Source organism: Pseudonaja textilis, chromosome 17, assembly GCF_049901715.1.
Source record: "Pseudonaja textilis isolate UNSWEBS1 chromosome 17, rPseTex1.2, whole genome shotgun sequence".
NCBI classification, from domain to species: domain Eukaryota; kingdom Metazoa; phylum Chordata; class Lepidosauria; order Squamata; family Elapidae; genus Pseudonaja; species Pseudonaja textilis.
In genome coordinates this window covers 4,300,294-4,316,652 of record NC_142006.1, presented here as the reverse complement: position 1 = coordinate 4,316,652, position 16,359 = coordinate 4,300,294, and the positions used below count along the sequence as shown (strand labels likewise).

Here is a 16,359-nt window from a genome sequence, read left to right as displayed (position 1 = left end):
TTGGCCTGAAAGGAGCCTCTTCCTTTGCAGAACTTGAAAAAAGAAAGTGCACAAATTTCTCTTGCAAATACTGAGGGAAGTTGACCTGAAGACCTACTGGGAAGTGAGAGACCATCTTTGACCATCTCGCTATTTGGGGGTCTTGGCTATTATAATAGGTAAAGGTAAAAGTTCCCCTCATACATATGTGCTAGTCATTTCCGGTTCTAGGGGGCGGTGCTCATCTCCATTACAAAGCCGAAGAGCCAGCGCTGTCCGAAGATGTCCCCGTGGACATGTGGCCGGTATGACTAAATGTCGAAGATGCACGGAACACTGTAACCTTCCCATCAAAGGTGACCCCTATTTTTCTACCTGCTTTCGAACTGCTAGGTTGGTGGAAGCCGGGACAAGGAACGGGAGCTCACTCTGTGATGCGGCGCTAGGGTTTCGAACTGCCGGCCTTTCTGATCGACAAGCTCAGCATCTTAGCCACTGAGCCACCGCGTCCCTTTTGACTTTTATAATACAGGGATGCAAAATGATATAAGAGGGGTCTGAAGCTGCCCTCAACCATTTGAAGAAGACACTCTAATGCATTTGGGTTTAAAGTTTTCTTCAAGGACCAGCCTTTGACAAGCAGACTTAAAGAGATCACAGATGGAGTCTGGGAAGTTGAGGATAGCCAGATTTGAATCTGAAACTGGAAGAGGAACTTGAGGTCAACTTGAGATCAGTTTGAGGTCTCCGGCTCAGCGCAAGAACCCTAATTCAAATCTCCATGATCTACTTGAATTCCTCCGGCAAAGGCGAACATGACATCTTCCTTAATAACACATTCCAGATCAGATAATTTTACCATTAGGAATTTGTTCCTAACATGGAAAGGTTGGAGGTAAAAGGAAACCAGGCCTCCAAATTACACGGTGGCTGGAAACCATCAAAGCTGCCACCGGCCAGAACATAGAACAATTTCAAAGAAGAAGTGCAAGATTGGAAGATATGGAGAGACCCTGCCCAAAGAACTGTCAAGAGTCAGACACAATTCAATGGGCACCCTTCCCCTTCTTCTTTCTTCCTCTTCCTCTTCCTCTTCCTCTTCCTCTTCTTCTTCTTCTTCTTCTTCTTCTTCTTCTTCTTCTTCTTCTTCTTCTTCTTCTTCTTCTTCTTCTTCTTCCTCTTCCTCTTCTTCTTCTTCTTCCTCCTCCTCCTCCTCCTCCTCCTCCTCCTCCTCCTCCTCCTCCTCCTCCTCCTCCTCCTCCTCCTCCTCCTCCTCCTCCTCCTCCTCTTCTCTCCATTACCAATTGTGACTTGCTTATACATGCACAACTGCCTTTATTTCATACACAACTCCAGTATCTTCTTCTCGGAACCTGCTCAAATCTGCTCAGATCTTTTTAAAAATGTAACGTTCAGAACGGAAGACCAGAACTGAAATCAACCAACTGTGTGAATCCGCGTCACTCAAAAGTATATAGGCAAGAATGACGGAAGGTTCTCAGCAGGAGAGAAGGATAAACAAGACTGATCATTACCAGCGACCTTTAAAAGTGTGCCTTTTACCTTCTCCATTTTTCTACTCGCTCCACCCTCTAGAAGGTACAACTCAAAATAATTAACGGAAACCTTAGTATTCTCAGCTGCTGTATAACTCCCTCATTAGTAACTATTTGCAGGCCTGCTGGTAATGGATGACAATTTCAGTCCCCTCCGATCGCGTTGCCAACCCGGTGTAAAGTGTCGCAAGAATCTGCAATGGTGGAAAACAACAATAACCGCAGCCACACAACTCACCAACGTCTATTGTTTTTTGACCAGAAACCACTTGGAAGCTGGGAGGAAGGAACAGCTCTATGAACCCTTGTGCACGCATACAAGACACGGTTTTAGATAAACCACATCTCACCTGAGTACAGTTCCTTGAAACACCTTGCAAAGGACAGAGATGTTAGAGAGTTGAGAAGGGACACTGCCACCAAGTCTGGATGGTTGTGCCTTTTATCCCCCTTTCCCCCTTACCTTGGAGATGGAGTTTGCTCTCTGTGCTTTGTAGAAGGACAGAACTCACAGAGTCCAGATTGTCATAACTGTTGCAGCCCAGGGGACCTGTCCGCGTTTCGGTAACCTGGAAAACATCCAAAGGAAGTGAAACCATAGCATCTGCCCCATTGACGAGTGGGCTTAGCAGCAAGTGAAACACTTTGGTCAAAGCGTGGACAGAATGGGACCAAGACCCCAAGAAGGAGGCCAAGGTAAGGACGGGAAAGTAGGCAACAGATCAAAGGCTTAGCTGCAGACTTGAAAAGGGGATAGGTATGTACTCTTAACAGAATCACAGAGTTGGAAGGGACTTTGGAGGTCTTCTAGTCCAACTCCTGCTCGTGCAGGAAACTCCATACTATTTCAGACAAATGGTTGTCCAATCTACCTCTTAAAACCCTCCAGTGTTGGAGCACTCACAACTTCTTGGGACAAGTCATTCCACTGATTAATTGTTCTCACTGATAATTTCTTAATTCCAGAGTTGCTTCTTTCCTTGATTATTATTGGAGAATAGGTTGACACCTCCCCCCTCTTCTTTGTGTCAGCCCCTTAGATAATGGAACACAGCTATTGTGTTACCCCTAGTCCTTCTTTTGAGAAGCCCTACCCCTTCACCTGAGAGAACCTGCTTGGTGTAGGGCTGAGGCACCAAGTTAGACATGAGAGGACTATATAACCCAAAAGTGCTTTTTCCAAGTGAACTTGCTTGGTTGTTGTTGTTGTTTTTCTTTGAAAACATTTGGCTTCTCATCCAAGAAGCTTCTTCAGTTCTTCAGCACCTTTGGGGCAGCCGTGACCTGGACGATTGAGAATCTCCATAGACAGAGGGCATAAGTTCTAACCCTGCCTTAGGCATCAAGCCAACTGGGTGACCTTGGGCCAGTCCCTCTCTGTCAGCCTTAGGAAGCAGGCAATATTAGCCACATCCCAAATCTTACCAAGATAACTTCAGAAAAATGTCCAGGCAATCACTAGAATTCAACACTGACTTGAAAGCAATCTCTCTCTCTTTCTCTCCCTTTCTCTCTGTCTCTCTCCTTCCCTCTCCCTCCCTCTCTCTGTGTGTGTGTCTCTCTATCTTTCCGTCTCTCCCTCTCTTTCTTTCTCTGATATAAATATACAATACATATAAACAGACTCCATCTCTCTCTCCCCCTCTCTCTCCCTCCCTCCCCCATCTTGGATATAGATATACAGTAGATATAAACAGACTCCATCTCTTTCTTTCTTTCTTTCTTTCTTTCTTTCTTTCTTTCTTTCTTTCTTTCTTTCTTTCTTTCTTTCTTTCTTTCTTTCTTTCTTTCTTTCTTTCTCTCCCCTCTCTTTCTCTCCCTCTCTCTTTCTTTTTTCTCTCTCCCCCACCCCGTATTTTGTGCTAGTTTTGCTGAAAGCATTGAAGTTGTGGTCATGCTTCTAACCACCATCATGCTGCTTTTGAGCCCGTTGGGAAAGGCACATTCTGAGTGGAATAACTTCTAGCAAGTAGATCAAAGGAGCATGTCTACTTTCAAACCTTACACATCAACCGTCAAAATGCACCCAACTCTCCTCTTCTCAAACTTCAGATGCTTTCAGCACATCTCTCTGGCACCTTCAAGCACTCTCAGCCTCATAAACAAAATCTGATCTCCTATACAGTGACAAAGGCCAAACCTTTATGGAAACTCTCTTCTATCCACAGTTTTGTAGGTCAATTGCTAAGGAGCTCGAGATAGTTTTCCCTTCTCTTTGAAGCTCTCAAAGGACCTTTGCCCTGGTCATTATCCCATCCTGTGAACTGTGTTATGGAGCACTTCTGATGTTTTTCACTAGGTGCATGGTGCTTTCCGCTCACTCACACACCAAAAAGCCACTTAACTGACTTCTAAGCAGGTGTGCAGGAAGAAAAGATTGTCAAGAATGAGATATGTCTTTTCACACTGCCTCTCTGGAGGCACACTGATTGATAGCTGTTCCTAAAGTTCTCCCAAAGGCACTTCCTCAAAAGGTAACTGGACTTCCATCCTCCACTAGAACCGAAGAAGTTCCTTGGATGAGAAGCGAAACCTCTTCAAGGAAAAACAAGAACGTCCAGTTGCTTCTTGAAAAAGCACCTTGGGGATAGACATGACCTGGATGACTGAGAATCTCCATAGACATTCAGTCCCAAATGTGATTTTTCAAGAGGCAACTGGGCTTGGTTTTTTTTCCTTGAAGACATGTTGCTTCTCATCCAAGAAGCTTCTTCAGTTCTGATTGAAGTTCTGAAGTCAGAACTGAAGAACCTCATTGGGTGAGAAGTGAACCATCTTCAAGGAGAGTCCAGTTGCCTTCTGAAGAACTGAAGAACCTTCTTCTCTTGCCTTCTGGTGCTTTGAAAAATACATTGACTCCCACTTCTTTGTGGCAGCCCCTCAAATACTGAAATCCTGCTATCATGTCACCCCATGTCCTTCTTTTCTCTAGACTAGCCATACCCAATTCCTGCAACTTGGACACCATCAAACACACTTCTGGGGGTGGAAATCCAGAATATATTCTCAGGCTTACAATTAAGACCATTTAGAAGATCAACCGGAATATCGTTTTAGACTTTATGTAACTGTTGGGCAGGGTGGGGAAAAAATAGGCACTGACATCAAGATGTTGATGTGGCGGCCTAGAGGTGGTGCTCTCGCCTCACAATCAGGAGGCTGTGAGTTAGATCCCAGGTAGAGGCAGATATTTCTCTCCCTGGGCACAATGAGAATATATCTGCTGAACAAAACTCCGCATTGGTGGCAGGAAGGGCATCTGGCCAGTAAACACTCTGCTAGCTCCATTCAATTGCCCAGACTCCATCCCCAAGGGATTATAAGGTCATTAAAAGATGAACGATCAGGGTGGTGGAAGCAAAATTTGAAAAATAGAAAAGGAGAAACGCCTTTCCCAGGATCTGGTTTTTCCCCACTTATTTGGCTCAAACCAAACTACCTGTGTTTCTAAAGCAAGCTGTACCTTGATTGCTCCTGTGGAGATCTGAATTTCATGGAGACGTCTCATGGTACCATCCCGGTCCACAAAATATGAAGAGGCAAGCTGGTGAAGGGACTCAACACTTTGGGTGGCATTCCCCGACTTCCGGTCAAGTCGGTTTTTGTCCATATACATGGTCAGCGCTTCCTCTCCTAGTGAGGCACCCCCCCCCAAAAAAAAATGGAAGCAGGAGGCAGAAAGGAAGGGAAGGAAGGAGGGACAGAGGGGAAAAAAGAGAGAAGGAAGGAAAGAAAAAAAAAAGGAAGGATTGGAGGAGATCAGAGTCAAATTACTGCTGGTGCCAACAGATGAAAACAGATATACAATTGCTATTCTGATTTGAGTTTCAGCCATTTTACACATTTTACAATCGACAGAGTTTCAAGCCATCGAGAGCTTTACTTTCCATACCAGAAAACCTCAAGGTTGATGTATGTTCAATGCAGAGGTGGTATTCAGCCGGTTCTGACCAGTTCTGGAGAACCAGTAGCGGAAATTTTGAGTAGTTCGGAGAACTACTCAAAATACCACCTCTGACTGGCCCCACCCCATCTATTCTCTGCCTCCCATTGAGTCCCAGCTGAGCGGCTGGGTCTCCTTTGGTTGCCCTGCACAGGAGAACAGAGCTGGAAAGCAGGTTAGTGGGGTGGGGAGGGAAGGGGGATTTTGCAGTATGCTTCCCCTGCCCCGCCCACCAAGCCACACCCATAGAACTGGTAGTAATTTATTTATTTTTTTTGAATCCCACCGCTGCTTCAATGCCAAACTGATGATATTTCCTTGAAAAGCTCTCAAATTCATTCCATCGTTGAAGAACCACGCTAACAAGCATCGCTAAAATCTTAAAAAATTAGGGCAAGAGCTTTAACTATTTTGGCAAGCGCACCCCGCCACCACGACCTTTAGCTCTGTTCCATTCTCCATCCCCTTCGGTCTCTCACCTCTTCGCCATCAAATAACACCCCCCCCCAAATGAAGAAATAAAGGGGCAACGAACGAGCACGCAAACATGAAAAGCAATCTCCTTTCAATGCGACATTTCCAACACAAAAGATGCTGGATGTATTTTATTTTTCACAGGATTCATTTGGATCAGATTCAATGAGATCCAATTAGGGTGTTTCTAGTCAGCGCCAAAAACCGTGGGGGGATTTTTATTTTTTTTCCCTGTTGGTCTAACGCTACGGTCATTAGGGGATAATTAATTTTGTGCTTGTGACACGGAACGGCAATCACAACCCAGTAATGGCAGAAGAGACAGCTCTTTCCCCCTCCCTTAAAATATTTGCAGAAGTAGGACAATCAATAGATATATTGAGAGGGAAGGAGGGAAGGAGAAGAGGAGAGAGAGAAGCTGCCCTATTTCTGCAAATATGTTTGTGTGAGTGTGTAGATACACCAAAGACACACACACACACACACACACACACACACACACACACAGAGCTGGACATGGCTACAGGGACTTCAACCCCAGAATTTTTTTTTTTATTCCTGCCACGATTAGATGGCTTTATTTTTTTCTTTAGGTTTTTTTTTAAAAATACAATTCTATAATGACATATTCCAGAACAGTTCCAGCCATTTACTGAATACAAAACAGTAAGCATGGTAACTTTAAATTAAAGACAGAGAGAGAGGAAAAAAAATTAAACAATAGCACCCACGGGGGGAGGGGGGGAGCAATTCCTGTAGAAGTAGGTCCTTGACTTACAATAGTTCATTTAGTGATGGTTCACAGTTATGACGGCATTGAAAAAAAGTTGACTTATGAGTATTGGAGCACACACACCCCGTCCCCATGGTCCCATGATGAAAATTCAGATGCCTGGTTCAGGTGTTCCCCTTTTGCCACCTTCTGACAATGGGAAAATCAGATTCACTTAGCAACTTTGTTGCTAACTTGAACAACTGCAGGGATTCACTTAAAGACTGGGGCAAGAAATGTCGTAAAATGGGACAAAATTCACTTAACATTTGCACCAAGACAAATTCCTTGTGCGTCCAATCACACTTGGCCAACAAGAAAGAATTCTATTCTATTCTATTCTATTCTATTCTATTCTATTCTTATTCTATCCTATTCTTTCATTCCATATTCTATTCTATTCTATTCCTATATTGTCCTATCTTTTATTCTATTCCATTCATTCCTATATTATCCTATATTCTATTCTATTCTATTCTATTCTATTCTATTCTATTCTATTCTATTCTATTCTATTCTATTCTATTCCATTCCATTCCATTCTATTTCTATTCTATTCATTTTCTATTCTATTCTATTCTATTCTATTCTATTCTATTCTATTCTATTCTATTCTATTCTATTCTACTCTACTCTACTCTACTCTACTCCTTATTCTATCCTATCCTATCCTATCCTATTTATTCTATTCTATTAACATTGAGTGACCTCACTCCCTTCTAGGACTGATGAAGTTACCTAGTTGGGTAACGAAACATCTGCAAGGAAAACAACCCAGCTCAGAGAGCACCAAGGACCCCTCCTTCCAACCCTGAGGTACAAATATTTTCCTTTATTACAGGCTCTTTGGAACAGCCCTGTTTAACACCCTTCCGAAATATGATCGGAGTGGCTGTCAACCAACTTCTTCAGATGAGGCAGATGTTATTAATGATATTGCTATTGTTCCCTTGCAAATCAGACCAAATCCAGCTTGAACGGACAATTTAATAAAAGCACGCATTACCGCAACGGCGTTAAGATACGCCCAGCCTCTGAGCTGAAATTAAAACTCTCAATACATTCCGCCAAACTCTTGAATATCAAGGGAGAGTTTCAAATTTTCGCTTTTGGCAATGAATAACGGAGAGGCTGAGAACCGTGCGAATGAGAAAGTTAAACAGCGGAGAACCAGGGTGTTAAAACGGCGGGTGCATTTCCAACACCCAATTGCAAACAACTTGAGTCGAACGAGTAAAAACATTGCCTGGAAATAAAAGGGAGCCACACAGCAATCAAGAAGGGTTAATAGATTTTCACTGCATTATTAAGTCCTAATTTCTCATTTATTAAAACATTCAAAGTCATCTTGCCTTCGGGGTATTCCATGCAAATTAGCTCTTCGCGATGATGTTTCTGCAACCTCCAGAATTAGCAGGAGGAATGACTCGGGGTAGTATCTTCAGATAGTAACTAAGAACGAAGAGCCCTTTTAGGGGCTGTGGGAGGACAGGTAAAGGGGCAGATGAAACTGAGAGGGTTGGAAGGGGCCGCAGCAAAGTTGGCTTCCCAACCCCACCGGGCTTCCTGTTTTTAAGCCACCTCCACCATTACTCAACCCATTTCCATTAGAGGCAAGTACTGTAGCAGCTTTGCAGAGCGTTCTCACTAGCTATTTGGGGGGGTGCATGGTAGGGGGAAAAATCACTCAAGGCTTGGAAAGGATGCATTTGAGGAGTTAGAGATCTTTGCTGTGAACATCAAAATGGGGCCAGATGAGATGGGGGGGAGGGAGGGAAAGAGGAAGAGAGACTTGATAGATAAATGATAGACAGACCCAGATAGATTGGCATAGATAGATGATAGATAGTTACACAGAGAGACAGATATTGTAGTTAGACATAGATGATAGTTAGATGATAGATAGATAGATAGATAGATAGATAGATAGATAGATAGATAGATAGATAGATAGATAGATAGATAGATACAGACAGACACACACAGAGAGAGACAGACAGACAGATAGAGACAGACAGACAGACAGACAGACAGATGATAGATATAGATAGATGTAGACAGATGTAGATAGATGATAGATAGATAGATATACAGACACATATTGTAGATACAGACAGATATTGTAGATAGAGATACTGTAGACAAACAGAAAGATAGATAGATAGATAGATAGATAGATAGATAGATAGATAGATAGATAGATAGATAGATAGATAGATAGATGTATAGATACATATAGACAGACAGATATTGTAGATAGAGACAGACAGATATTATAGATACAGGCAGATATTGTAGATAGAGAGAGAGAGATACTGTAGACAGACAGATATATAGATAGATGACAGAAAGATAGATAGATGTAGATAGATGATAGATACAGACAGACAGGCAGACAGATATTGTAGATAGAGACAGACAGATATTGTAAGAGACAGATATTGTAGATAGAGATACTGTAGACAGACAGACAGATGAATGATAATCGATAGATATAGATAGATGCAGATGATAGATAGATAGATGGATGATAGATACACAGATGATAGAGAGATAGATAGAGAGATGAGAGAAAGACACAGTCAGACAAAGATAGATGGAGAGAAAGAGATGGAGAGAGAGGCAAAGACAGAGACAGAGAAGGAGAGAGAGAGAGAGGAGGGAGGAGGGAGGGCTGGCTTGATGTGCTGCTACCACCACAGACATGTATGTCCTGCTTTCAATAAAGCATCTTAAACAGCTTTGTCGTTTCTGTGAAGCTCCTGCTATAAACAGGCTTTGAGCATCTGATGCACTGTGAATTATCATCATGCCTTGTCTCGATTCCCACAAATAGTCCTCTGGGGTATTCTAGGATCCCACTGGTGCTGAGCAAATGGCCAATGATTTCCAAATTGGTCGGAAGGAGCTCTCTACGTTTATTTTTCTGCTTAATTTTTAAGGAGCCGTTGCAAGTCTTGTCTCCCAGATCAGCCGAGTCCCTTGAGCTGGGCTGCTGGGGCCCTGTGGTTGCGACCAGAGGCAGGAAAACACTCTCATTCATGAACAATACATGCTCTCGGGGAGTGTCTTCCACTTTTACTGCTGTCAAGAGAAATTTTTCTTCCTGCATTATTCTCCTGGCAGCTTTCCCTTCTGCATCGGGCATTTCTAGCTCTCCATTCCACGCCTGTGCATATTTTAAAGCCAAGTGTAGTAAAAAAAAAAAAACAGGACCATGGAGGAGAAGCACATGGCAAATAATTCACCAGCGGACCCAGGCAAAATTAAAAAATATATTTCATTGTTCCAAAGGTCGGGGTGATTTGGAAAGGCCAGGGACCAAGCCGCCCAGGTGGTGGGAATGAATGAAAAAGGGGACCAAAAAAAAAACCCAAACCAAACAAAACTAAGTCTTGCTTTCTCAAGGCTTCCCTTCTGCCTGTTTTGTTCGAAAGGATGCCTCGTTTTTGTGGGTTTAACTCACAGTTAAGAAGGTACATCGTCGCAATCTTAATAAATAAAACTGTAAAAAAGTTCTGGAATCGCCAGACGAAAAAATATCCCTTTACTTGCCAAACTTAAATCAACTGTTGGGAGGACCTTGGTGCTCTCTGAGCATGGTTGTTTTCTTATAGACATCTCATGGCCTATCTAGGGAACATTATCAGTGCTACAGCAAGTTGGTAGGAGGAGGAGGGGGAGGAGGAGGAGGAGGGGAGGAGGAGGAGGAGGAAGGGGGAGAGGATGGGGGAGGAGGAGGAGGAAGAGGAAGAAGAAGAAGGAGGAGGAGGAGGAGAAGGAGAAGGAGAGGAGAAGGAGCTTAGTTGTTTCCTTGCAGACATTTCATAATAACTTCTTCAGTGTTGAAAAGGAGGAGGAGGAGGAGGAGGAGGAGGAGGAGGAGGAGGAGGAGGGGAAGGAGGAGGAGTGGGGTGTCCTCGATACTCTCTAAGCTTGGTTGTTTTCTTGCAGCCATCTCATGACCCAACTAGGTAACATCATCAGTGCTACTAGCACTAGTACTACCCCTCATTTCAACCTTGCACCACAAACATTCTCCTTTATTGGTAAAATATCTTTGGCAGCTTAAAAGATATACTATGAAAAATTGCTCGGCAGGAGCCTTCTTAACTCTTCCTCTCAACCAACCTATCTGAACTTCGTTGTTTCTTGGTCCTTTGGAATGTAGGCCCTCACCCCTGGGAATCCAGGCCACACTCCACCACAGCAATCTATCCGATCCCTACAAACCTCCCATTTCCATTCCTCTCTCGAAGTGATTCTCAGGGACATCACTGGCCTGCAAAGGGACTCTGTACATACTCAGAGGCATTTCGGTCTCCAGTTAGTTTGCCAACGGCATAGATTATTACTTCTTTGTTCAGCTAGGTTTCTATCCTTTTCGTTTGGGAGGAAAAACTATTGTGGAGAAGTTGCACAAAGCCAGAAACCAGAATGCATAAGAGCGAGGCAGCAAAAACAGGATAGATGATGTTTTAAAAATAAAACAAGTTGTAGAAAGTTTGATTTAAAAAAAAAAAGCTTTAAGAATTCAGGTCTATTTGTCAAATCTTTCTTCTGAATTAACACCTAAAACATTTGGTTTTGTCTAGCGTACATATTTATGCATATAACCATGGATTCTTCACATGGTTTTGGACTATTATATGCATGTATGTAGAGCTCTGTGTCAACATTTGCAAACTTCAGAAGTGAGAGAGTGAAAAATAAAAGCATTTTGGACCAAAATGCTTGTTTCAAAAAGCAACGAAATGCCAGCAGAACAGATGTGAGCCTCTGTCCTAGTCAATTTAATTTTTAACTTCAAGAAGGATTAAAAAAAAAAAAAGTTCCATGTCTCCACTTTGGAAATGGATACCCGTTCTATTCCTCTGATAACTCCTAAATAATGTATAAAAAATTCCCCTTTAGGGATTTTCTCCATTTCCAGCTGCAAGTGTGAATATTTTTTTAAAAGGTATTACTTTTTGTCTTAACATTTAAGGCTCGAACCAAAGCTGATGTGCAAAGCCAAACACTCAACAAAAAATGAAAATCAGCATTAATCCATCGACGGGGACAGCTAAAAATGGATTAATTTCCAGCCGTGTTTGAGAGCACAAAAATGCTAAACGTTTAGGTTGTTCTCACAACCGCCCTCAAAGGGTTAAAACATCTCCTCCAAAATAACTTGGGCGACTTTGTGATCTATGAACCCGAAATCTGGGTCTTGTCATGCCAAGGCAAATTGTGTTTTCCGAACCGTTCAAACAGATTTACTGACCCCTTTTCAATTAGCTTCTCCTGTTCTACCAGTTCATTTTTCAACCAGCGGTGTGCAACCAGGAAGCCAGACCAGACTTTTGAATGATGTGCTCTGGGATATAGTTCAAAAAAAAAAAAAAGGTCAGGAAACTAACAAGGTATGTTTCCAAGGAAAAGCAGGACATTTAGTAGAAAAATTAATTAAAGCTAGACAAGCTGTCACCTCCTGGGTTATTGTTTCAGAGATGAGCCATGGTGGTGCAGTGCTTAGAGTGCGTTACTGCAGGCTACTTCTGCTGACTGCCGGCTGCCTGCAATTTGGTAGTTCAAATCTGTAAAGCGGTATATAAATCTAAGTGTTCGTTCTGACTCCAGGACTGGCCCACGTTCCTCCCCAACCTCCTCACTGTCTGAGTCTGCTGCCAGCTCCACTGGCCGCTGGTGAGCCAAACTGTGCCCACTGCCAGGAGTTTGATCCTGACAGGCTCAAGGTTCCATCGTTTCGAGGGTCAGTAAAATGAGAAGCCAGATTGTTGGGAGAGGGCAAGATGCTTAGAGAGGGCTGTAAAGCACCGTGACGTGGTATATAAGTCTATTGCTACTAGACAGGGCAGTTGTGATGTTAGCATGGATTTCTAACAGGAAGATTAAGGTGAGCCCAAGTCAAAAAGTCACCCATACATCCGAGTCCTGAAAGGAGGAGAAGAGCCCGCCATCACTTACCTCCTAAAGTGGCAGAGATGAGGATGTGGGTGCCGTATTTTTTGATGATGGTATCAATGAACTGCTGTGTTGTAGGTCTCCTGCCCAGAAGGCGTACGCTCCTCTGGAACTCAGGCATCAAGGGGACGGGGTTCCGGAGTAGATCCCTCCGTTCAATGGCCGTGTTCCTCACCTTCCAACGGGCAAACTCCCTGAGCAACGAGAGAGCAAAACAGACATGGGTAAGGCTCAGAAATCTGGGCGGGTCAATGAGGAGAAGGTCAGAAGGGAAGTGGTGGATAGGAGAAACCCCATATAACATCCCCACCCCCACCCCCAGTTATTCTGAATGTTCCAGTTCTGGAGTTTTTCTGGGAAAAGATGAAAGGGAGGAGAGGATGGGAGGAACAGAAAGGAAAAGGAAAAGATGGGAAGAGCGTCTAGCATTCCAACTAACCAACTCCAAACCGATAAATTCCAAGACAGGCATTCCCTCAAAGTTCCATTTTATTGGCACAGCTGGGAAAACCTGAATCTGAGAGTCCACGTTTTCCCTTCCCAAAAGAGAAATCGAAGATCTATCCCCTGCACCCATCAGCCCGTCACATGGCCCAATCAAATCTTCATCCCAACTGGAGACATCCTCCCAATCACTCCCCTCCAGGTGCAGGGCAACATGTCCATGACTCTCTGAGAAAGGATGTTGTTGAATCTAATCTTCTGCCTGTCTATGAAACACTCCCCACCCTCCAAAATTCCCAGGCACTAAATGTGACAGCCTCGAAGCTTCCAAGTAAAATATGGCTTGGCATAAGAGGCTGACAAAGAGGCGATTTCGGTGGAAGGACAAGATCTGACATAAATAAGAGGAAAATCCCATGTTAATAGTACTCCTGCAAAACCAACTCCTATAATTCATCAAGTCCCAAGCAAATGATCACATTGATCAAACAATGTCCTCTCGTTTCCCAAAATGTAATGAATTTCCATTTTTTTAAAAAAAGAAAAAAAAGAGGAGAATGGCTGGATTTTTTCTCTCCTTGAGTAGGAACCTCCTGACTTCTTCAAGAACGTCCATCTTAAAACGTACTGAGACACGGGAAGTTGAAATATACATCTCTGGCTTCCGAGATTTTGTAACTTAAACCCCTTTTTGGCTGTCCATAAACTGGGTTAATAAGACAGTGTGAATCTAAGCTTCTGGTGTTGAGCAGCTGCTGGAGGGTTGCTATAAATGTTCTCCTCTCTGGAGGAAAGAACCGTTTCCTGTTCTTCTTTGAATGTTCGTTCCTAGAGGACAACATTTTACATTTATTTTATCAGAGCTTTCATGTTTGCATTATTCCCTGGTGGACTGCAGGAGGTGTGTGTGTCTTCTTCTTCTTCTTCTTCTTCTTCTTCTTCTTCTTCTTCTTCTTCTTCTTCTTCTTCTTCTTCTTCTTCTTCTTCTTCTTCTTCTTCTTCTTCTTCTTCTTCCTCTTCTTCTTCTCCTCCTCCTCCTCCTCCTCCTTCTCCTTCTTCTTCTTTGCTTTTTGAGCAAACCCACTCTCTCATCACCCCGTCATCCCACTGCCCCTATTTTGGAAAAGGGGTTCCTGAGGCTATCTCACCCACCCACCCGTGGCTGAACTGGGAGGTTTGGTAGCCAACAAAGCTGCAGAATAAGCGGGAGAAGGTTGGGTGAAGGTCAGGTAGAACATCCATCTGCACTTACTCAGCCTTTTCCATCCCACTTTTTTTTAAAAAAAGCCTTTTTCTCGATAGCAAATTCTTTTCTATCAGATCAAAGGAAAAGAGCCAGAGGGAAGAAGGAAGAGAGAGAGAGAGAAGAAAAAAATGCAGAAAGCCATTTTGCTGTGATTCTAGTACTAAGCCACGGGGGAACATTTGGCATCCATAAGAAGACGAGGGGGGGGGAAAGGAAATTGTCCTGCTTTTGAAATGGAGCAAAAGGCGATAAATATCTTTTTCGCCCAAAGGCAGAGTTGATTAATGAGCACAAGGCGGAGGAAATAGAGATTATTTTTCACCCCCAAAATAAATAACGGAAGGTGTCACCCCAGAGGCGATCCGGATGCTCGTTAGCACCAGGCAGAATAGTGGGAAACTGCTGAGAAGGTTCAAACTACGGGGCAAGGAATCATAAAGGAGATCTTCAGGATATAGATCTGCTTCTAACCATTCTCTCCAACCCAATAGGGAAACCAGAGGGTTGGGGGAAGAAGGGAACGAGCTTAGGAAAGCAAGAGAAAAGAATATCCCCCCAAAAAATTCCAAGAGCCAACTGGACTTTGTTTTCTCTTGAAGATGTTCCTTTGGGATTCAACATCTCTGGAGATACTCAGTCATCCAGGTCATGGTTATCTGAAAGGTGCTTTTTCAAAAAGCAATTGGACTTTCTTGTTCTTCCTTGAAGGGGTTTTGCTTCTCACCCAAGAAGCTTCTTCAGTTCTGACTGACTTCCATCCTCCACCAGAACTGAAAAAGCTCCCTGGATGAGAAGCGAAACCTCTTCAAGGAAAAACAAGAAAGTCCAGTTGTTGTTTTTTTGAAAAAGCACCTTTCGGATAAGCATGACCTGGATGACTGAGCATCTCCATAGACATTCAGTCCCAAAGATGCTTTTTCAAGAGGCAACTGGGACTTGGTTTTCCTTGAAGAGGTTCCGCTTCTCATCCAAGAAGCTTCTTCCGTTCTGGTGGAGGATGGAAGTCAATCAGAACGGAAGAAGCTTCTTTGAACGAGAAGCGGAACCTCTTCAAGGAGAAACCAAGTCCCAGTTGCCTCTTGAAAAAAGCATCTTTGGGACCAACATAACCTGAATGACTGAGAATCTCCATAGACAAGAGAACAAAATAGGCAAGCAAAATAAATAAATAAATAAAGGCAAACCAAGTTGCACCTGGGAGGTGAGTAGAATGATTCAGCTTCAGCCAGTATTTTGCCACCAACAAAGTCCTCTGGCACACTCTTGATGTTTTTCAATTGCCCTTTCTCCTTCTTCTGGCCCATTATTCAAGGTCTCCCCAGGGACACCATCTGCTCCTTGGCACCCAATTCCTGATTTATCAGCTGGTGCCCTTTTTCCATAGATGCTCGCATCAACGTTTTTCTATTCCTAGCTTCACTCCTTAGCTGCTGGGTCAGCTTCTGATCTGCTGCATCGAATGTCGTCACGGCAGGGTCGGAGTGGGGGACGACGGGGCTGGTTCAAATGGGTCTACGGAAGTCACCAATAAAGGAGAACATCTGTAGCCTAGAGTTGAAATGAGGGGTCCTTGATGCTCTCTGAGTTTAGTAAGGACTGCTTACTAGCACTGATGAGATTATCTAGTTTGGTAAGGAAATGTCTGCAAGAAAACAACCCGGCCCAGGGAGCACCAAGGACCACACAGTCCTTCTCGTCCTCTTCCTCCTCTCTCCACTCCAAAAACCACATTCCCTCTAGAGCTCTTGTTGTTACTTAGTTGGGTCATGAAATGTCCGCAGGAAAACAAACTCCAAAAGTATCAAGGACTCCTCCTCCTCTTTGTAACCCCCACTCCCTTCTAACACCGATGATGTTACCTAGTTTGGGTAAATGAAATGTCTGCAAGAGAACAGCCCAGCTCAGGGAGCACCAAGGACCACACAATCGTCATCTTCCTCTTCCTCCTCCTCCTCCTCCTCCTCCTCCTCCTCCTCCT

General features: G+C 43.6%; 1 protein-coding gene across 1 annotated transcript in view; it reads right to left on the bottom strand.

Annotated features, from left to right (window-relative positions):
* The window catches only part of BRINP1 (BMP/retinoic acid inducible neural specific 1), a 66,890-nt gene that overhangs the window by 9,317 nt on the left and 41,214 nt on the right, over positions 1–16,359 (bottom strand). Inside the window, exons 3-5 of the mRNA XM_087914762.1 lie at positions 12,695–12,885; positions 4,999–5,168; positions 1,999–2,104 (exon numbers count right to left, since the gene is read on the bottom strand). Of these exons, the coding sequence (XP_087770888.1) occupies positions 1,999–2,104; positions 4,999–5,168; positions 12,695–12,885 (467 nt within the window). The remainder of the gene's footprint in view (positions 1–1,998; positions 2,105–4,998; positions 5,169–12,694; positions 12,886–16,359) is intronic.